The sequence below is a fragment of the Sprattus sprattus genome (assembly GCF_963457725.1).
Source record: "Sprattus sprattus genome assembly, chromosome: 12".
NCBI lineage: Eukaryota > Metazoa > Chordata > Actinopteri > Clupeiformes > Clupeidae > Sprattus > Sprattus sprattus.
The window spans coordinates 19,355,039-19,377,109 of NC_137910.1; the positions used below are offsets into that span (position 1 = coordinate 19,355,039).

The following is a 22,071-nucleotide window of genomic DNA, read 5'->3' on the forward strand; positions in this document are numbered from 1 at the left end:
AAAGAAAATGTGTAGTGAGATCCTATTCTCGCCACATCAGTACAAATACTGGTATGTGGTGAACATTAGCTGACCATATACGTAATACGTAATCTGAAGATGACATTTAAAAGTTCCCGTCAAGATACTAATTGAAAAAAAAAAATCATAATTATTTATTTACTAATTTAAAGCTCATAGGACATTTGAAAAGTTGCCAGATCCTTTGTATTGCCCTCAGAACTTAGCATCCACAATATGTAGCTTATGCTTTGATGATACTTAATGACTGTGCGACCTCTGCTGTACCTTATATGTATAACTGTATAGCAATAACTGTAAAGAAACTGTAGATATTAGTTTATGGACAGGAAGTAGAGAAAGGTTAAGAAATGTCTTTAGAAACAGTAATTTTCTACTGTGTCTTTACAGTAATTGAGGTAAGCAGACACAGGTCAATCTCTGGATCCTTTATAAGTTGTCACACAAATAATATCATTATGGGCCTGTCAGTGGTGAAAACCACTTTACTTTACGGTGCTTTCCCAATTGGATTATATTGTATATCTGTTTTGCGGTTGCAGGCTATAGCGTTGTAACTCAAACCTGGACCAATTTAGGTAGTTTTTGTCCAAAAAAGGTGGACCCCAAAAGCTTGGAAAATAGGGCCCAGGATAAAAAAATAAATAACAGAGTTCTGCTCTAAGATCTACTCCATAGGCTGTAGGGGTAAATTGTAATGCTATAAGTAGGCCTATAACTTCTTAAAGTTAGTATGAAAGTAAATAATATAAGTATAACATTCTAAAATCCTTCTAACAATCATATCAGCTGCATTCCCAGTTGAAAATGCACCTGCGACAAGTCAGGCTAACATAGAATATTGTTATATCAGGTTTAAGCTATACAGTACAACCAGACCTAAATACACTTCGTGTATTGGTGGGCGGAACTAGCTAAAACACCTTTCGGCCTGTGGAGCCTATCCCTAACGGTGTGACAATGCCAGGGTTTTCCAAGATTGTGGGCGAAAGGGCGGTGCTTCTAGGGCATAGCGTAAATGTGTCCAAATGAAGAAAAAAAAAAGAAAAAAGACGAACGACGTGTGTGTGTGTTCTGGATGTCACTTGTCAGTGATTGACCTGAGGCTACACATTTTGTACATTGCTGAGAGCAGAGTGGTTGCTTTAATGTTGGGGTCTGTTGAGTGGACTGGCATGCCATTTATCCAAGGGAATCGCGTAGAAATAAAAAAAATATGAATCGGCTTAACCAATGGAAAGTCTTAATTCAGCCTATAGGCGGAGCTCAGAAAAGCAAACAGACCATTCAGAACATAGCCATGCTGCAAACACGGAAGAAACAATGGACAGCTCGTAACGGAGTCTGAAATGCTAGTGAGTATCTGATTTACTGTATATTTTTGATGAAGCCTTGTGTCGGAATGTTACAATAGTCGTTGTTAATGTTTAATGTTTACCGTCATTTCTCTGTGACATATTTTCGGCAATGTTGCGGTTCCGGCAACATTGGATTTAATAAAATTCCCTTCCATAAACCATTCCTGTTGGCTTCTTCAAGTAAATATGTAAATCTTCAAAGGTGGTTATTCCTCTACTAACGCGTCAATGTATCATTACGACACTTTTTTTTTTTTTACATTTAAATCCAAGGCCTGCCTTATCAACGGCCTTATCGTGTATATAACAACCCATGTAGCTTTCTCCTCTGCAAAGTTGATGGAAAAGCCTGTCACATAGCATCACTCTTACTGTTCTCATGTTGTATTTGCACTTCGAAAGGGTCTGCACTTGGTAGTGTTTTGTACTTAGAAAGGATTTGTACTTTCTAAAGGGTCTGTAACTTGGGAATGTGTGACAGACAGTAGATCTACAACGGAATGTTACTGGTTTAATGTATTGTTTCAATGTCACTTAGTTCACTTTCTTTGTCCCAAAGAGTGCTTTATAAAATAACAGCTTTCTCAGGGCATTGGCAGGAAAACGGGATTTGACAAGTACAAGATTGGCATATAACAGTATAACTTTTTTTTACATGTCTTCTAGGAGTGTGGGAGGAGCATCAGCGGCCATGCCTTCCAAGCCAGAGTCAAGTGTGGTGGCCTTGCCTCGCTGGGAGATTGCCCTCTATTGGCTTCTGTCTCTTGGCTCCCACCTCTACTCTTTTTATGAGGTGCACAGGTTCTCTAAAGGTAACTGCACTAAGTATCTCACTTCATCTCTCACATGAGCAGTGCTTCAGCCTTCCTCAAGGCTACTCGCCAAGTAGACAGGACATATTCATTTATACAACATGTAACTCAGGGCAGAAGAATCCCTTAGATTCTCTAAACATGTAAATGTGAAATGTTATATGTCTTATTGGTATGGCAATGTCCTTAGAAACTCAATTAGGTCTGTGTGGTACCACCATCCTCACACCACAGGAGATGGATGGAGAGGTGAAGACCAACCGTGAGACTAGAAACAAAATGATAGATGGATAGATAGACTGATAGATACATTCAATACTCTATTCTTCCTCTGTAGCAAAACATGCCAAATTGTGTTCATATTGTTATTGACCATTCAGTGATGACAAGTACGTTTATCATCTTCTATGGCTTTCAGATATGAGTAGGAATATGGTAGCAGTTTTCCATTGTTGTCTGCAAGTGAAATTTCAAATGGAATGCTGTGAACTGAAAAATCCATTGGACCTTGGATATAAAGCAGAATAGTTTGTAATTCAATTTTATTTATATAGCGCCATAACAATTCAATTGTCTTTAGGCGCTTTACAGAGCCCAGAGCCTGAACCCCCTTAGTGCAAGCACAATGGCAACAGGGGCAAGAAAAAACTCCCTGTTAGTCACGGAGAAACCTTAAGCAGAACCACGGCACATAATGGGGGACCCATCTGCTTGAGGTTGGCCGGGTGAAGATAGGAAGGTGGGAAGGGGGAGGGTTGTGTGGCAGAAGGGGAAGGGTGTACGTTATATCTATATAGAGACAACCGGTGGTAGATACATGATACAGGCAAGGCCAGTTTAGTGGGTATACACTGTCCTCATAGGGTTACTGTTACAGGGGTAAGGGATGTAGGGAAAGAGAAACATTTCAGTGGTGGCAATAATGTATATTGTAATTATCAGTGTGTGTGTGTGTGTGTGTGTGTGTGTGTGTGTGTGTGTGTGTGTGTGGTGTGTGTGTGTGTGTGTGTGTGTGTGTGTGTGTGTGTGCGTGTGCATTTGTGTGTGTTTCTGTTAGTTACATGACTGGAAACAGTCTATGGACTAAAAATCTATAAATAACTTGCTGGCGCACTAGTTGTGTTAGTCCTGTTGTCAGTGTTACATTGGGAGTCTGCGCTCCCAAAGACAGAGATGATGGGAGTATGAGGAGGTGTATTTGAGGTCAGCATTATGCTGTAGGTGGCTCTGCTGGTCGTATAGACGTGTAGGTCTGTAGAGAGCTTGAGAAGGCATATATGCCTACCTAGTGCATGTGTTATTATAGACATAGTTTCTCAAGATGTCAGACCATCCATTATTGGGTAAAGTTGGAATTATTATGGAAACTATTAGTTTTACATCTCTTCACCTGTGCATCATGCAGTTATCTCTGCAGTGAACGTCAGCTTTGGCCACTAGGTGGCACTGCGGTCTAATGTAACTGTGTATGTGTTTACATATGGCTTATTTCATATCCGTCTCTACCCCGTGTTCACTCTGGCTGTACTTGCACGTTGGTATGTAGAGGGTCCACCACTTTAAATTTCATCCCAAATTAATTACTGGAGAGTGAGAGTGCGTCCTCAACTTCTCCAGAAGTGAATGTGCGACATTAAAAATTGCAGACAGACAGACAGACAGACAGACAGACAGACAGACAGACAGACAGACAGACAGACAGACAGACAGACAGACAGACAGACAGACAGACAGACAGACAGACAGACAGACAGACAGACAGACAGACAGACACACTCACACTCACACTCACACTCACACATGCACACACACTATCTCTCTCACACAAACACACATCAAAAGGTTTATAGAGGAAGCCGGGTTGTATATTTTAAAGGGGTATCCCAGAAAAAAACTTCTTATGATGTTTCTAATATTCATCATGTTCATCGTGCCACCAGGTGTGTGGAAAAGATGTTGAAGTTAAAGTTCCTTTCTCCGTCTGAGAGAGTCGGTGGATTTCCAGAGTCTCCTGGTGTACCACGCCCTTCTGCTTCAGTAAAGAGTAGGCTACCCTCCACAGGCTGTGGGCGAGTGGGTGTGTGGAGGAAGAGAGAGATGGGGAGGGGGGGGGGGGGGGGGGGGGTGATGGAGGGATGAAGGGAGGGAGGGAGGGAGAGAGAGAGAGAGAGAGAGAGAGAGAGAGAGAGAGAGAGAGAGAGAGAGAGAGAGAGAGAGAGAGAGAGAGAGAGAGAGAGAGAGAGAGAGAGAGAGAGAGAGAGAGAGAGAGAGAGAGAGAGAGAGAGCTTTGTTCCTGTGCTTATTTGTACGGTGCATCTATTGTTGTTGCACACAGTGTGTAGCCTGCTGTTGCCTCATACAGGAAAGCCTTTCGTTGAGGTGATGTAAGTTCCAGGAGCGAGAGAGAGAGGGGGAGAGGAGAAAGCTGAGAGAGAGAGAGAGAAAGAGAGGAGTAAGCTGAGATAGAGAGAGTGCTGAAACAATAATAGGCTGACACTGCATTGCAGCGTGTAAGGTGAGGAAGAGAGGGAAGACAGAGAGAGAGAGAGAGAGGGAGGACAGAGAGAGAGAGAGATGGAGGACAGGAGGAGGAGGAGAGGAGGAGACCTGTGGTGAAGCTGTGGGATTCCCTGAGATTAGTCAGCATTACAGAGAGAGGTGTGGAACCCAAAAGCCCTGTACTGAGCAGAGGAAAAACAGCAGAGAGACGTGTGTGTGAAATCACACACACACACACACACAGACACACACACACACACATTCTTGCACACTCCCATGGTTGCACACATTTTCTGGAGAGCACATTTGGTCAGTATATAATTTGGTAAGTGAGTGATCATTTAGTTTGTATAGTATTCCCTGTTCTCTAGAGCCAGAAGCATGACTCCTAGTGCATGCATATCGAAGTATACTTCTTGGCCTGTGGATTGTGTGTAGCTCAAGGCAGCGTACTCTCTTCACAGGTGACACTCACCTACATTGAATCTCAGCATAGTCTGTAAGGTGTGTGTGGTACTGCTTTGGAATGGTCATTAAAAGCACCTTGAGTCAATTTCATTGTCTTGGCGCTATATAAATACAATTGAATTGAATTGATTTATGTTCCCTTTCTGTGACCTGTCCTGACTGATTGCCAGTTTTGACTTTACTGTGTGCATGCTTGGCTGTGTGGTCCTTGTAGAACATGAACGAGGACTGGACCGAGAGGTCCACTTGGAGAGAGGCTTCCTCATCTGGGGTCTGAAGAGGGTGAGACTCACGTGTCCATTCACTGTGATGAATGTGTTGAATAATGTGAGGGTGTTGCGCAGTAGCCCACAGAAGTGTAATAGCTAAGAGCTGTGTCTGCTTAAGGACTGTCATTGCCCTTGACATGTATGTAAGATCACTAGAAAGCTTTAAACTGAGCCAGTCTAAGGTAACTGTATTGTTGTTAAAAGATGGTGTGAAGATCTCTCATTCAGGGGCGTTTCTGTGGTCCTCAGGATGCTGCAGACTTTGAGTGGACCTTCTGGAGTGACTGGGCAAAGAAGTCCTTACTCTGGTCTCTGATTGGCCATGCTGCCGTGTCCAGGCTCGCTAGTGTTTATCTACCTCAGGTACCCTCAGCCAACCTCAGTGACACCTTTCTAATATCAACAAGAATATCTCCTCCAGCACACGTTAACTGAAAACTTTGTACATATACATGTATTTTGTTATCATCTAGACTTTTCATACTCATAAATTGTGTGTGTGTGTGTTTGTGTGTGTTTGTGTGTGTGTGTGTGTGTGTGTGTGTGTGTGTGTGTGTGTGTGTGTGTGTGTGTGTGTGTGTGTGTGTGTGTGTGTGTGTGTGTGTGTGTGTGTGTGTGTGTGTGTGTGTGTTTAGTGGCATCTTGCTATACTCACAGTTTATGGAGTTCTGGCTGCCTTCAACCTGCTGGGGCTTAAGGGTGTGGCTGTCCTGATGCTCCAGCAAAGCCTCTCATTGGCTGTTGCTCAGTTACATAACCCCGCCCTGTGCTGGGGCTCCTCCCTCCTGCTGCTCTCCACACTTCACATCAGTAGTCTGCAAGACATCCAGGTGAGAGGTGTGTGTGTGTGTGTGTGTGTGTGTGTGTGTGTGTGTGTGTGTGTGTGTGTGTGTGTGTGTGTGTGTGCGTGTGTGTGTGCGTGTGTGCGAGAGAGAAAAAAAAGGCAGAGAGGGAAAGTGTGTGTGTGTGTGTGTGAGAGTGTGTGAGAGAGAGAGACACACAGAAGGAGAGAGAGAAAGGAAATGATAGAAAGAGAGGGAAAGGAAGTGGATTTACAGAGTGACTTTACTGTGTTAAGCCCCTGCCCTTTCTCTCTCGGTGCATCTGCAGAGGTCTGCAGGGGGAATTAAGATGGGCCTGATCGTCAGTCTGCCTGTGACCTGCTTTGTCTTCTGCACACACACACACACACACATACGCTGTCTTTCTCCAATACGAACACACTTTCTCTCTCTCTCTCTCACATACACACTCACACACACATACATACGCTGTCTCTCTCCCATACATACACACTTTCACTCTCTTTGACTCATTCACTCTCTCGCTCTCTCACATGCACACTCACACACACACACACACACACACACAGAGTGACTGATGCACTGTCCTGTTTGTTTTATCTACACAGCAACCACCTTCCTGCCCTGCCTTTGCCACCTCTCCATCAGTTAGCTTCGCCATACAGATATCTTTGCACCTCCAAACTGACGTATATGCGTGACTGATGAAATGTACATTGTCAAGTGTTATTTGATAACACTAGACAGGGCCACTGTCCTTCCTGGTGGACTGTGTGTGTGTGTGTGTGTGTGTTTTGTGAGCGTGTATCAGTCTGCTGATCACAGTGATGGACAGGTTTTCCCAATGTTCTCTCTGCTCATCCTGCTGTCTCAGACTGAGATAACCTTAGAGATAGTCGATTTGGCACCAAGGGCGTGTGTGTAAGTGTGTGTGTGTGTGTGTGTGTAAGTGTGTGTGTGTGTGTGTTTGTGTGTGTGTGTGTGTGCGTGTGTGTGTGCGTGTGTGTGTGTGTGTGTGTCTGTGGGTGTGGGTGTGTTTGCACATGTATCTGTCTGTGTAAGCAAGAAGATTTCCTCTCCTCAACAGGAAATGTTTAACCCGCTGGCCTCAGTCCGGTTCTGTCCAAATGCAGCTCCAGGCCCAGAAAGGTCCATTTATTTACTCGCCTCAAATGGCTGCCTGCCAGCCTCTATAGATTCTCCATCCCAAGTGATGGTAAAAATATATACCAAATTAGCAGGGCACTGGGAGAGCATAGACCTCAGCCAAGGCCAAATACCTTATCTCTTTCTAAATTTTGACTAAAGTGAAAAAAAATGTTTGTGGATCCGGCCCATGTTACGCGTCTCCACTAAGTTTCATGAAAAGCGGCCTGGTAGTTTTAGCATAATCCTGCTGACAAACAAATAACCAGAAACCAAACTGAGAACATAACCTCCCTGCAGAGGTAAATATTGGTACTGCTCTCTCATTAATCTCATTAGTGCTCTGCAATTAACAATAACATTACTCAGTGTTGTCTTTATTTTGCCATTGCCTTTAATAGTGTCATTATTGTTGCAAGTGGCAACAAGTGGCATTTTGAAAACTTGCAGGAAAGGAGAGCAAAGATATACGTTATACAGTAACACAACAACAGAGGACAGGCCATCATCAAAGGTGACGCCTTGCCCTAATTTCACTTCAACATGCAAACTCGAGATATAAGCGTATTTTAAGAGATAATAAGATATTTTGGAAAGTGTTGACCTATAAAACAGGTGCTCTCCACTAGCCTCATAATGTCTTGGCGGGGATGATGGGGTAGAGAGTAATACATCTCTAGGGCTGTGAGGGGCATACACTGTCCTGGGCATCTACACTGTCACAATCTATCATGCATATTGTACCATAGGGTCGCACCCATTCTTGTATCTGTTACCACCCCCACTCCTTGTGAACATGTTCTCCCTATGTGAATGTGATTTGTGTATGTCTGTGGGGTGTTTTAAGTTGTATAAGCTACTGGGTGTCCTAAAATTTCCCTTGGGATTAATAAAGTATCCATCTATCTATTTATCTATCGAGGACACTGAATTTCAGGGTCATTTCCCGGATCCTTTTGGTCTGGTCTCTTCGTCTTATACGTGTTGGTGATGGGGATCAGGAAGAAGGCCACGAGGCTATAGGTTTTTCCCTCCCTATTCCTATATAAGTGGGTAGTCATCTTTCTAGCATGAGATGGAGAAGAGGCTCTTTCAACAAGTCCACCACTCCCTGTTGTGCCCATTTGTGTATAGACTATTCAATTCTACACTCATTTTCATTGTTATGTTCTAGTGTGTGTAGCAGACAGATGGGCACTGCCTCAATTACTTTGGCAGTCTGGTTGCCAGCCTGTCTAGAAGACAAAAAATAAATTGTACACAAAGCCTTGTGCGAGAGGGAATGTTTGTATGGTGACTGATCCAAACTAGTGGATTGTAGTTGTGCTAAAGCTTTTGCTGCTGTTTGTTTAGTGATCTGGATCAAAGAACATTTAATCACTTCTAAACAAGACACCGCAATATAAAGGACACCAGAATGTTCACTTGAACTACTTTCAATCTGAAAAACTCATTTTTCGTCATGCTATGAAAAATATGCAGCTTCATTATAGTTAAAAGATACGTTTTATATTCCAATGCCCCACTAAAGTTTGCTGCTCATTGCAGTTCAATGAGAAGAACCCATACCTTTTTTGTTGATCTCTGTCTAGACAAACAAAGGCTATAATCGTTTATTTTATCAACTCATCTCTCCATCCATAAAGTAATGGTGGCAATAATAACAATGACAAACGAAAATAGTCTTAAAAAGACTTTGCTGCAGTCATTTCATTGCAAGTACTTTATTGTGCTGCCATTTGAACAATTTACTGTCCAAAAACCCCTCAAAAACATGTCCATTAAATTTCAGATTTGTTTTCCCTTGTGTCTGTGCGGTGTTGTGATGTTTTTACCCATCAGGTGAGTAGGTGCTTCTACCTCGTGCCCATGCGTCACCAGAACTTCAGGCTGTGTTTGGGTTCACCTTCACTGTTTAGCTCTCACGCAAGTCAGTGCATCTTCGCTGTCAGTCAGTTTCTGTGCTGTCGGCGTATGCAAGCAGACGCATGGGGCTGTGTAAGCAGTGAACGTGCACACACACATGCGGGCACACACACACACACACACACACACACACTATAAGTCTGATGGAGATCCCACCGTTATCTCTGCCAGACAGACAGCTGCTTGCTGTAATGGCTGGCTGACTCAACAGTCTTCTGAGGCCTGTGGAGTCCTTCTGTTAGAGCCCCATTTGTTGGGATGAAAAGAGGAGTGTCTCCCTGGGATTCATGGAGTGGATTATTTCTCTTCCTCCCTTTCTCCTCCCTCTCTTTTTCTCTCTCTCTCTCTCTCTCTCTCTCTTTCTGTTTCTCTCAGCGTGGCTGGTATGAGTCCGAGGAGCAATACTACCTCTTGCTCTTCAGCGTGGCCGTGTGTGGCCTCCGCTGCATCAGCTTCAGCCTGGAGTTCTGCTGGAGCGCCTCAGGTCAACAGCAGCCCCAGTGCTGCCCCCAGCAGGCGGGAGGACCACAGCAGGTCAGGGGCCTAAGACCCTTTCTCTCCCAGCTCTACAGGCTGTCAGCCTACTGCTTCTACCACCCCGTGTTCTACAACGGCCCCATCATCATTTACAGGGACTTCAGTCAACAGGTGGGAAAACACAAACACACCCACACACATTCATATGTACAGTGTGTGCTCCTAGAAATGTGTCCCAGCATTAAGACACATCTACACCTCTTGGACACACACTCATATACAGAGACTTCAGGTGGTAAAACACACACACACACAGAGTACCATGAGTGTGCTCCTACATATGTGTCCCAACATTAATACACATATACATCTCTTGGACACACACTCATTCTGTCATAGACACCCTAATAGGCACATACAGGTGTGAAGTGTGTTACTGTTAGTGAAATTCTCTAATTAGACCTCAAACTCAAGCTGCACTGGCTTGAGTGCATGTCTGCATTCTGTAGGTTGTATTTGCCTATGGTTGCTGCGGAGCGGACCTTGATGTGTTAATGCTGAATGCAGTCGCTAACAGATTGGAGCTATTTTTAGCAAGAGCAATAAAAGCCCCATCTACCTATCTGCTGTGTCTGCTGTATTTAACAGTCAGTCAGAGTGTGCTGTGCCCGCTTCAGGAGAGGGAGTTAACTGCCGCTGTAAGCATCTCTTACCCCATATAATGAGGCCTATGCAGAACTTATGTAACATATTTAGATTGGTGCCTCATTTAAATGTTCATAAGTGTGTGGAGTTTTAGAGCTTTTCAGATTGTGTGTGTGTGTGTGTGTGTGTGTGTGTGTCTGTGTGTGAGTGAGAGTTTTGAAGTAATGTGAGAGATATCTCTCCTCTCTCTCTCTCTGCCACACACACACACACACACACACACACACACACACACACACATATAATCTGTCATCATAGGAAGATGGATAGGGTATAGTTTACAAGGTAGACTAGAGGCACTTTAGAAGTTTATTTCATAGTGGAAGTGAAATCTAATGTAGACCGTGTTGTGTTTCCGCCTGTGTCTGTCTGAAAAGCTCTGCCATTCATTTAGCATTGAATGTACCTCACCTCAACAACACACACACACATTGACTTCATAGAAGTCGAAGTCATAGTGTCCAACTTAAGAATGGGCTTATGTGTGTGTGTTTGTATATGCATTTCTGTGGGGCACTGAGACAGCAAAAGAGAGATGTGGGTATGTTTGTGTTGACTGGTGTGTGATTAAGTCTGTCCTCATGGGAAGAAATGAGGAGGCAGGAAATGGGTTATATTATTAATGTCCGGTACCACCTTCAGCATAACTGTCAGGTGTGCATATATTAGCTCTCCATCTCTCTCTCTCTCTCACTCTCTCTTCCTTTCCTCACCTAGTCCTCTCTTCTGGATATTTTGCCCTCTCTTTCATATTCTTTCATCTTCTTCACTCTCTCTCTCGCTCTTTCTGTCTTACTCCTTCTCACTCTCTTTTTTCTCTACCTCTGACTGTGTTGCTTTATGAATTGTTTCTACCCCTCTCTCTCTCTTTCCCTCCCTCTTCCCCTCTCTCTTTCCCTCACTCTACCCCTCTCTCTCTTTCCCTCCCTCTACCTCTCTCTCATTGTGGGCTGGCCTTTATCCTCCCCCTCTCTTTCTCTCCCTCCCCCCGCCCCTTCCCTCTCTCTCTCTCCCTCCCCCCACCCCTCTTCTCTCTCTCTCTCTCTCTCTGTGGGTTGGCCTGGGCACTCCGCTGTGCTGCATCCTCTGCTGTGCTGAGTCAGGTCTTGCCTGCTCTACCAGAAAATGGAGATTTGGAGAGGGACCACTCTGCCTCTTGTGGCACTGGTCAGCCTATCACATAACCGCCAGCCGGTCTTAAACAGAAAGCTTCACTAAGTTACGCTTTGACGGAAAAACGCTGTGACCATTAAAAAACCTCATACACACACACAAATACATACAGCCGCGGAAAAAATTAAGAGACCACTTCAAAATTATCAGTTTCTCTGGTTTTACTATTTATTGGTATGTGTTAAAGTAAAATGTACATTTTAGTTTTATTCTATAACCTACTGGCAACATTCCTACCAAATTTCAAATAAAAATATTGTCATTTAGATCATTTATTTGCAGAAAAATGACAATTGGTCAAAATAGCAAAAAAGATGCAGTGTCTTCAGATCTCGAATAATGCAAAGAAAACAAGCCCATATTCATTTTTAAACTACACAATACTAATGCTTTAACTTAGGAAGAGTTCAGAAATCAATATTTGGTGGAATAACCTTGATTTAAAATCACAACTTTCATGTGTCTTGGCATGCTCTCCACCAGTCTTTCACATTGCCGTTGGGTGACTTTATGCTACTCCTGGCGCAAGAATTCAAGCAGCTCGGCTTCTTTTCATGGCTTGTGACCATCCATCTTCCTCTTGATCACATTTCAGAGTTTTTTTTATGGGATTCAGGTCTCGAAATTGGGCTGGCCATGACAGGGTCCTGATCTGGTGATACTCCATCCACACCTTTACTGGCCTGGCTGTGTGGCATGGAGCATTGCCCTGCTGGAAAAAACACTTCTCAGAGTTGGGGAACATTGTCAGAGCAAAAGGAAGCTAGTTTTTCTTCCGGGACAACGTTGTACTTTGCCTGGCTGAGGTTTGTAAAAGACCATAAAGATTGAACCAAAGCCGACTGGAGGGTCTCCTAGTTCGTCTTCTCTGATGAGTCCAATTTCACAGTAGGTGCAAGACTCTGTGGCTTGTAGGCCTCTCCAGGTCTCCGTCTAACCATCAGACGACCATGTGTTGGGCAAAGCTGAAAATTGGACTCATCAGAGAAGACGAACTAGGAGACCTTCCAGTCCGCTTTGGTTCAATCCTTATGGTCTTTTACAAACCTCAGCCAGGCAAAGTACAACGTTGTCCCGGAAGAAAAACTTGCTTCCTTTTGCTCTGACAATGTTCCCCAACTCTGAGAAGTGTTTTTTCCAGCAGGGCAATGCTCCGTGCCACACAGCCAGGCCAGTAAAGGTGTGGATGGAGTATCACCAGATCAGGACCCTGTCATGGCCAGCCCAATTTCGAGACCTGAATCCCATAAAAAAAACTCTGAAATGTGATCAAGAGGAAGATGGATGGTCACAAGCCATGAAAAGAAGCCGAGCTGCTTGAATTCTTGCGCCAGGAGTAGCATAAAGTCACCCAACGGCAATGTGAAAGACTGGTGGAGAGCATGCCAAGACACATGAAAGTTGTGATTTTAAATCAAGGTTATTCCACCAAATATTGATTTCTGAACTCTTCCTAAGTTAAAGCATTAGTATTGTGTAGTTTAAAAATGAATATGAGCTTGTTTTCTTTGCATTATTCGAGATCTGAAGACACTGCATCTTTTTTGCTATTTTGACCAATTGTCATTTTTCTGCAAATAAATGATCTAAATGACAATATTTTTATTTGAAATTTGGTAGGAATGTTGCCAGTAGGTTATAGAATAAAGCTAAAATGTACATTTTACTTTAACACATACCAATAAATAGTAAAACCAGAGAAACTGATAATTTTGAAGTGGTCTCTTAATTTTTTCCGCGGCTGTATACACACACACACACACACACACACACACACACACACACACACTCTATATCAGTTCAGCTGAGGTAGTTCACAACCATGTCAGGGTACCACTGTCTAACTCTGCCCTCTCCTCCACTCTCACTTTCAGATGCACAGGCCCCCTGCAGGTGTGTGTGGCATGTCGGCCTGGTGTGTGTTGAAGAGTGCGCTGCGTGTGTGTGTGTGGTGGAGCGTGACCGAGGGCCTGATCCATTGCATGCACATGCACAGCATCCAGAGCAATGAAACCTACCTGGAGATTCTCCCGCCATGGGCACTCGGTAAGTGGGTCACACACACACACACACACACACACACACACACACACACACACACACACACACACACTCCACAAAAGACAAAACCATTCCTGATGACATTTTCTTCTATCAAGTGTGTGTGGGTGTGTGTGTGGGGGGGTGGGTGTGTCTGTGTGTTAGTGTGTGTGTGTGTGTGAGAGAGTGATTCCTTGTGTGAGGTGTGAAGGAGTTTCTCTTCCATGTAGTGAGTGATGGCATTAAAGGTTTCAATTCAGCTTGATTCTGCTAACAGGGAACTTTTTCAGTTTTTGTTGTCACTTTAATGATGATGAAGAGAGGCTATTGTAGCAGATTGTGTGTGTGTGTGTGTCTGTGTGTTTGTGTGTGTGTGTGTGTGTGTTATTGCAGGTCAGTCTTGTGTTGTCAGCAGCACCTGCCGCCATCTGAGTGCTTTCAGCACAAATGGCTTGTGTATTCTGTTACCTCAGCTAATGGAAAAAATGACATTTGTTGTTCAGCCCTCTGTACACACACACACACACACACACACACACACAGAGGCTCACTCAATCACACCTACTAGACACATGAGCACACGTCATAAACATGACTTTTCTGACCACTCTGTTTCTGTCACTCATATATTAATACCCTGGACAGTTTGATCTGATCCAGTTCATTCCTGTAAATATTTAATTGCTCTGTCAAAAAAACATCTTTATCATTTTAAAAACAGCAACCTATGGAACATCCACCTTGAACCTCATCCCATCAGTGAGCGCAGTATGACAAACAAAACCACAACACTAGCAATGAACACAAACATCACCCAGGCATATAGCGAGTTTGAGGCATTTTCATTTTCATTGCTGCTTGCATACCTTGCCCTGGTAACTGCTGTGCCATGTTGCCCATCAATGCAGAGCGCCAATCCCATGCAGAGCGCCAATCCCATGCATAATACAGGACCTCTGGATGAAGATACAGTATGTTAGGATCATTCAGTCGTATTCTTCATCAATGATGTAGCATCGCTTTATGGAACTCCCACAGGCCGGCTGCATAAAACATACAGCCAGCCCAGGCCATTAGCTGGGAGGAGAGGATGGGATGTGTGCTGCAGCCTTTTAAGATGAAGATGTCAGGCCCTTTTTATGCATTTAGATCTCTTTGTTTTGTGAAAACATTCATGCTGTCCTATAGTATCAGTGATAGTTTGGCAGTTTGCATGTGTTTTGTTTTGTTTTACCCTTATTTTCTCTGAACACACGTTGTTGCTTATAATCGTGCATGAACGGTAGTTTGTAATGTGTTTTTTTCTTGTCTCAATGTGTGCCTCTCTCTCTCTCTCCATCTCTCTCTCCATCTCTCTCTCTCTCTCTCTCTCTCTTTATTTCTCTCTCTCTCCATCTCTCCCTCCATCTCTCTCTCACCAATTCTCCCTCCCTCCATCTCTCTCTCTCCATCTCCTCTCCATCTATCTCTCTCTCCATCTCTCCATCTCTCTCTCCATCTCTCTCTCTCCATCTCTCCCTCCATCTCTCTCTCTCTCTCCATCTCTCTCTCTGTGTAGGGGGTCTGGCTCTGGCCCTGGTGCTGTTCTTCTATGTGAAGTACCTGGTGCTGTTCGGTGTGCCGTCTCTGCTGGTGCGGTTGGATGGGCTGGAGCCCCCCCGGCTGCCCCGCTGCGTCAGCATCATGTACAGCTTCACAGGGATGTGGAGGTGAGACACACACACACACACACACACACACACACACACACACACTCCTACTACACCCACACTACAGTTTAATACAAAGAGACTACAGATAGAATGCAGCAAAATTAGACAGGACTTTACCTGCATTATTTAATCACTCTTTCCCATTCACTTTTCTCTCGCTCTCACTCACTCTGGGGGATTATGAAATGCACAAAGCCCAACCTTTCCAAAGCGAATGTTTGCCATCATCTTACTTGAGTGTTCACTATGAAAGTGCTCAATATCAGTAACACTCCCTCTGCTCCAGTCAGCCATAGATCACGGTTTCTGGTCTGGTCAGCAGTGGGGGTGAATTCTCTAAAGAGCTGCAGTACCCAAGGTAGACTGAAGGGGGCAGTTCAACATAAGAATCCCTCATCGTCAATCTGGGGGTAGCAGGAGTAGCGTGGGAAATCCATACAGCGAAGGCTCATCACACTACATCACGCACAGACCACCCATATAAAATTCATAGTCACTCTTCCGCTGGATGTGTCGACATAAGTCTTTAATGTGGTGAAGGCCTTTCACTGGTGGTGGTGGTGTCATGCTCTCATGGACAGATGGAAGGAATGTGTGTGTGTGGCCTGATTTAGAAGTCTCACTCCAGGGATAGGGGCAACATACATGAAGGATTATACATAGTTGGATGGGCTGGTATTAACTATTTAAATGGCGTAATAAAACGGCTGCCAGGTAACTCTTTTAACAATCCTTCTTAGTGTGTGCCAGTTGTTGCTCTGATGGCCATGAGGTTGAGTTTTAGATGTTATTGCTTCATTTCAGAGTATTCCTGCTGCGTTTTAGATGTTATTGCTTCATTTCAGAGTATTCCTTCTGCGTTTGAGATGTTATTGCTTCATTTCAAAGTCTTCCTTCTGCCTATTATTGTGTGCCTTCCACAACATTAGGCTAGTGACTGGCTAGTAGCCCTAAATCAATAGGTTACCATTTTTAAATTAGCTCCAGGGGCTAGTTAATCAGATGAAGTCCAGCGCGGGGCTCCTCTAAGCAGTAAACCAAAGCAGAGTTACTATATTGCTGGGCTGCTGAGCAGAAGGCACTCGTTAAAGCAGAGAGTGTTCATTAGCTAGTGTGGAGATGCAGCGAGCACAGGTAATGCCCTATTGAGCTCTGGAAGAATGTGGTTACTCGGCACCCAGTTTCCTGTCATTGATCAGCAGGCAACAGGACAAGGCGTTATCAGATGGGCATTTGTTTAAACACTTGCATGAACATGAAGACATGCCTCTGCTATTTCTCTGAGTCCTTTTTCGAGTGCGACTTTCACAAGCCTTAAACACAATCACACACACTCAGATACACTCACACACACACACACCTAAACATCCATGACCTCCGCTGATGGAGGTGATCTCCACAACAGCCTAATCTTCCTCTGAGGACATTGTGATGTGTTGGGAGTGTGCAATCTCAGGGCACTGCAGTGGTTGCTTCTCGGTCCCTTCCCTGGTCACCTCCTCAGCCTGCCTCCCTTCGTCTTTCATTACTCTTAATCCACCCGCTGTATCCCACTTATCCTGCCCCTGTCTCTTGATATCTGTGTTGTCTGCCCCATATTCTAACCTTCTTTCTTAAATTAGTCTGACCTCCCTCTCTCTCACTCCATTATTCTTATATCATATCAGCCTCTTTCTCTCTGTTGTGCTCACACTCTCACTCACTCACACTCTCCCTCTCTCTCTCTCCCCCTCTCTCTCTCTCTCTCACTCTCACTCTCTTTATTTCTTTTTTTCCCCTCTCACCCATGTCCTCCAGTCCCCTTTCAAGTCCACTTTTCTGTCTTCCCTCCTTTTTCTTGTTTCTTTGTGTGTGTGTGTGTGTGTGTGTGTGTGTGTGTGTGTGTGTGTGTGTGTGTGTGTGTGTGTGTGTGTGTGTGTGTGTGTGTGTGTGTGTGTGTGTGTGTGTGTGTGTGTGTGTGTGTGTGTGTGTGTGTGTGTGTGTGTGTGTGTGTGTGTTCACCTTGACTGCACACCTCTTATTGTACTGACCGCTATACAACATCAACAACATCACCAACAACACTCAGACGCACAAACAAAACTGACTGACACAGACAAACACACAGACACGGACACACAGACACGGACACACAGACACGGACACACAGACACGGACACACAGACACGGACACACGGACACGGACACACAGACACGGACACACAGACACGGACACACAGACACGGACACACAGACACGGACACACGGACACACGGACACACGGACACGGACGCACAGACACGGACGCACACAAACACACACACAAAGACACACGCACACAGACACGCACACAGACACGCACACACACACGCACACAGACACGCACACAGACACGCAAACACACAGACACACGCACACACACAGACACACGCACACACACAGACACATGCACACACACAGACACACGCACACACACAGACACATGCACACACACAGACACACGCGCACACACAGACACACACACAGACAAGCACTGATGCACACACACACACACACACACACAGACGCACACACACGCACAGACACATGCACAGACACACACAAACAGACAGACACACGCACACACAGACACACAGACAGACAGACAGTCAGTCAGGCAGATGTCCTGCTAGAGGAGAGGAGAGGATAGGAGAGGAGTTGTGCAATTAGTGTAATTGGTTAGAGGGCTACACTGTGTACACTGATTTAAGCCCACATGTAAACAAATCACTGGATGAAGAAGAGCTCTGACTAGGGGGGAGACTAGCTGAATCTAAGTGTGTGTGTGTGTGTGTGTTTGCGTGTGTGCAGGGGTGAGGCTTGCATTACTCTGGCAGACTAATATAGGTGTGTGTGTGTGTGTGTGTGTGTGTGAGAGTGTATTTGTGTCTGTGTTTGTGTTTAAGGCTTGTGAAAGTGTTGCTTTGGCAAAGATGTGTTTGTGTGTGTAAGTATAGCAGAGGCTTATGAGAATGTGTGTAAGTGCTGGCTGACAGCAGGGTGAATGTTGGCAGAAGAGGCGTAGTTGATGGGGATGTGTTTATCAGTAAATGACTTTGCGCCATAGGTAAATGGGAGGTAAACACAGACGTGAAAGCCATGTACAGCATTTGTGTGTGTGTGTGTGTTCATTTGTGTGTGTGTGTTTGTGGTCATTTGTGTGTGTGCACGTGTGTGTGCATTTGTGTGTTTGTGTGCGCATTTGCGCGTGTGTGTGTGTGTGTTCATTCGTGTGTATGCATTTGTGTGTGTGTGTGTGTGTGCGTGTGTGCATGTATATGTGTGTGTGTGTGTGTGTGTGTGTGCATATGTATGCATGAGTTCATGTGTGCAGGATTGTGGTTAAGTGGTGTGTTGTGCTGAAGATGAATGGCAGTGTTGAGGAAATGGCCAGCTGGCAGGGGAGCGCATGGTTTGGCAACTGTGGGCCTCCGCAGCTCTCCAGCTCTGTCTGAGGCGGACGGTCGCCGGGCGCTGATCCGGTTGCAGGATCCTACCGCACCAGCGGCTCCAAATGAGATCCGGGTCCATGGACGCGTCGCCAGAACAGCCGGAAATGAAGAGGGGGAGGGCTGTTCTGGGTGTTATAACACTGTCACAAGTTAGTGTGTGTGTGTGTGTGTGTGTGTGTGTGTGTGTGTGTGTGTGTGAGTGTGTGTGTATGTGCTTGTGAGACAGAGAGAGTTGGACAGAGAAAGATAGAGATAATGTGTGTGTGTGTGTGTGTGTGTGTGTGTGTGAGTGTGAAAGAGAGGTAATGCTGTGTGTATTTTGGATGCGAGTGTTCACCAACAGAGGGTGATCAGTGATGGAAACAGACGTGGATGAATGGAAAGAAAAGAATTACAGAAAGCCGAGAGAGGCAGCGGAAGAAGGAGGAAGAGATATATTTAAGACCTGACACAGAGTCCAGACAGAAATGTTGGAGACAGTTGGAGCCGTGTGTGTGCTGTGCTGTGCTGTGCTGTGCTGTGCTGTGCTGTGCTGTGCTGTGCTGTGCTGTGCTGTGCTTTGCTGTGCTTTGCTGTGCTTTGCTGTGCTGTGCTGTTCTGTTCTGTGCTTCGGGTGATTTACGCCTGTCGCGTGTGTTTTAAGTGCACGCGCAAGAGAGCGCCGTGAATTTACACAGACAGCTTTACGTGCCTCCATCTTAACAGGGGGGGGGGGGGGGGTGGGGGTGTGGGGCACAGGAGAGGGAGCAGCACCCCCCCTTGCAGGGCCTGGCTGATCAGTCAATCATCCCTGTTTCTGCTGAGGTCACCTCTTTTACAGGCTCTTAAAGAGGGAATCAGCGAGAAAGAATTCACTCTAAAATTATACATCTGACTCTGCTCAGAAATGATTGCACTATGACGTGTGTGTGTGTGTGTGTGTGTGTGTGTGTGTGTGTGTATGTGTGTGTGTGTGTGTGTGTGTGTGTGTAAGATTGTGCTGTTGTGTAAATGAACATATAAACCTAACTCCCTGGAGCCTACTAACCAGACAGCCCATGGCCATCAGTACACAGCAGTTCACGAGCACCAGTCCTGATTGGGTAAGGCTGACAGTTGCTGTTCCAAGGTTCTCCTGCCTCAGGTAACAACACCTGTTTACTCAGCAGAGAGTTGGGGGGGGGGTCACATCTGCAAGAGTACGAGTTGCTTTCACTGGGAAGATAAATGGGACACAGGCTTTGTCTGGACATAACACATGCTGTTTGGGTTTTTTTTCAGATAAATGATGGGAGGTTCTAGTTATTTGAAGGGACTGAACACTGAGTCAGCTTAGACTGATGCAGCAAAAGCCTCCTGCATCCTGGCTTCGGGAGGAAAGAATGACTCAGCAGTGGCATTCAGGGTTTGGTCTCCGGGCACTCAAGCTGTGAGTGTGATGACTCGGCATAACGGATCGGTCTCACCTGTGCATACCTGTTACGCACCGGTGGGGCAGAAGTGTTGCACCCCGGCAGTCGTGAGTCTTGATTTTGTCCCACAGGGATAATGGAAAATCTTGTGCACAGAATACTGTAACATTCTGTCTATGCATGTTCTGGAGAAACAGTGTTTTGTATAAGTAATACAAGAGGGTCAGTTTTCTTAGGTCCTTACACAAAGTTTGCTAGGTGAGCCAAAGCTATTGTGCTGTTTATTTTCATAATTTACATATATTACATATATTTAAAATGTATATAAAGCAGTGAAGAGCCAGACTTTATATCACAGTCAGCCCCCTGTCAGAGGGTTCGTCACGCCTGACACCCGTGCTTTTACAGGCAAAGACGAGCTTCACTAACAGTATAAATAGGGCCTAAGTTATGTCTCTGTCTGGAGATTTAAAGATGCTGTCCGCTGGCTCCCGGTAAGCTAAATCATTTCTAATGAAGAGTGCTTCAGGATTAGAGGAAGATGTATGTCATGCTGAACCTTAACTAGGAGTGGGAAGCCATAGACCATAAAATCCTGCTCCAAAAGCTTTTCCTTTAGTTATACTTTTACCTTTGCTGCTTTAACTTTTACAGCAAATACAATGCCGGGTAAATTGGATTTCTCTCAATGAATGCCAGACATTGCAATTTAGGGGTAGGATTTATTGCCATTGTTAAAGAGTGTTATTGTCCCTTGGGTAATCAGAAAGCCTTATGGGAAATGTGAGGTCACTCAGACCCTTAACATAAAGCTCCCTAACCCTGAGTCCTGAGGTGACATGAAGGCTGGGCTAAGGAGGAACCTTTTAGGATGGGACTTCTGTAAGTGCATGCAAACACTCTGTCTCTCTCACACACACACACACACACACACACACACACACACACACACACTGACCTGGTACTGATCCAGTAAAAGAGCTGATAGTCGATGATTAGTCGTTGATTTACAGAACCAGGAGAGGAACTGATGGACAGATTCAGAATTCCATTCATGTCCCTCCTCTCTCTCTCTCTCTATCTGTCTCTCCCACTCCCTATCTGTGAATCAGGCTGTCTGTATGAGATGAGTAAAGCTATAACAGGATTACAGGATAGCCTTAATGTGTGTGTGTTTGTGTGTGTGTGTGTCCCCACGGACATGCTGTTCTACTGCCCTAAATAACACTCCCTACATACACACTCACACACACGTACGCACATAAACAAACACACACACGCATCCCCCTACCCCCACTCCTTTTGTCATTGTGGATACCCTTGGGGACACTCGTAGAACTGTTAAGCAGTTGTCCTTCACATACTTGACTAAATCAAAGCTTCTCCTGCTCAGCATCTGCTAGTGATAGAGAGACATGTTGAGTTTAACATTCTCTCTCCACGGTTACTTCTGTGGTAGCTCAGCAACGCTTTTTAGACCAGTCCTGTCCTGGCATGACCAAGCAGGCCAAGGATCCATGGGAATGGAACTTTCCTCGCTATCTATTTGCCTTCTCTCATCCTCTTATCGGAATGGACCTGTTTCCTCCAATCAATGGGCTTTTTGCTGTGATGTGTTTCAGTGATAAATCTATCACACTGCTTCCACTTTCCCTCAGGTGAACCCTATCACCAGACACACTCGCCTGACACCACATTCTGACAAACATAATTCTCTCCCTCTCTGTCCCCTCTCTGTCTGTATATCCGTCTGTCCATCCTTGTCTGCACACGAACAGACACTCTCAGAGAGAGAGAGAAA

General features: G+C 45.0%; 1 protein-coding gene across 1 annotated transcript in view; it reads left to right on the forward strand.

Moving 5' to 3' along the window:
* Nucleotides 1-2,070: 2,070 nt before the first annotated feature.
* Nucleotides 2,071-22,071, forward strand: part of hhat (hedgehog acyltransferase) — a gene marked incomplete at its 5' end in the record, with an annotated part of 55,326 nt that continues 35,325 nt past the window's right edge. The window contains 7 exons of the mRNA XM_080848503.1: nt 2,071-2,191; nt 5,373-5,440; nt 5,677-5,790; nt 6,063-6,257; nt 9,678-9,950; nt 13,532-13,703; nt 15,256-15,406. Coding sequence (XP_080704629.1) covers nt 2,071-2,191; nt 5,373-5,440; nt 5,677-5,790; nt 6,063-6,257; nt 9,678-9,950; nt 13,532-13,703; nt 15,256-15,406 — 1,094 coding nt within the window. The remainder of the gene's footprint in view (nt 2,192-5,372; nt 5,441-5,676; nt 5,791-6,062; nt 6,258-9,677; nt 9,951-13,531; nt 13,704-15,255; nt 15,407-22,071) is intronic.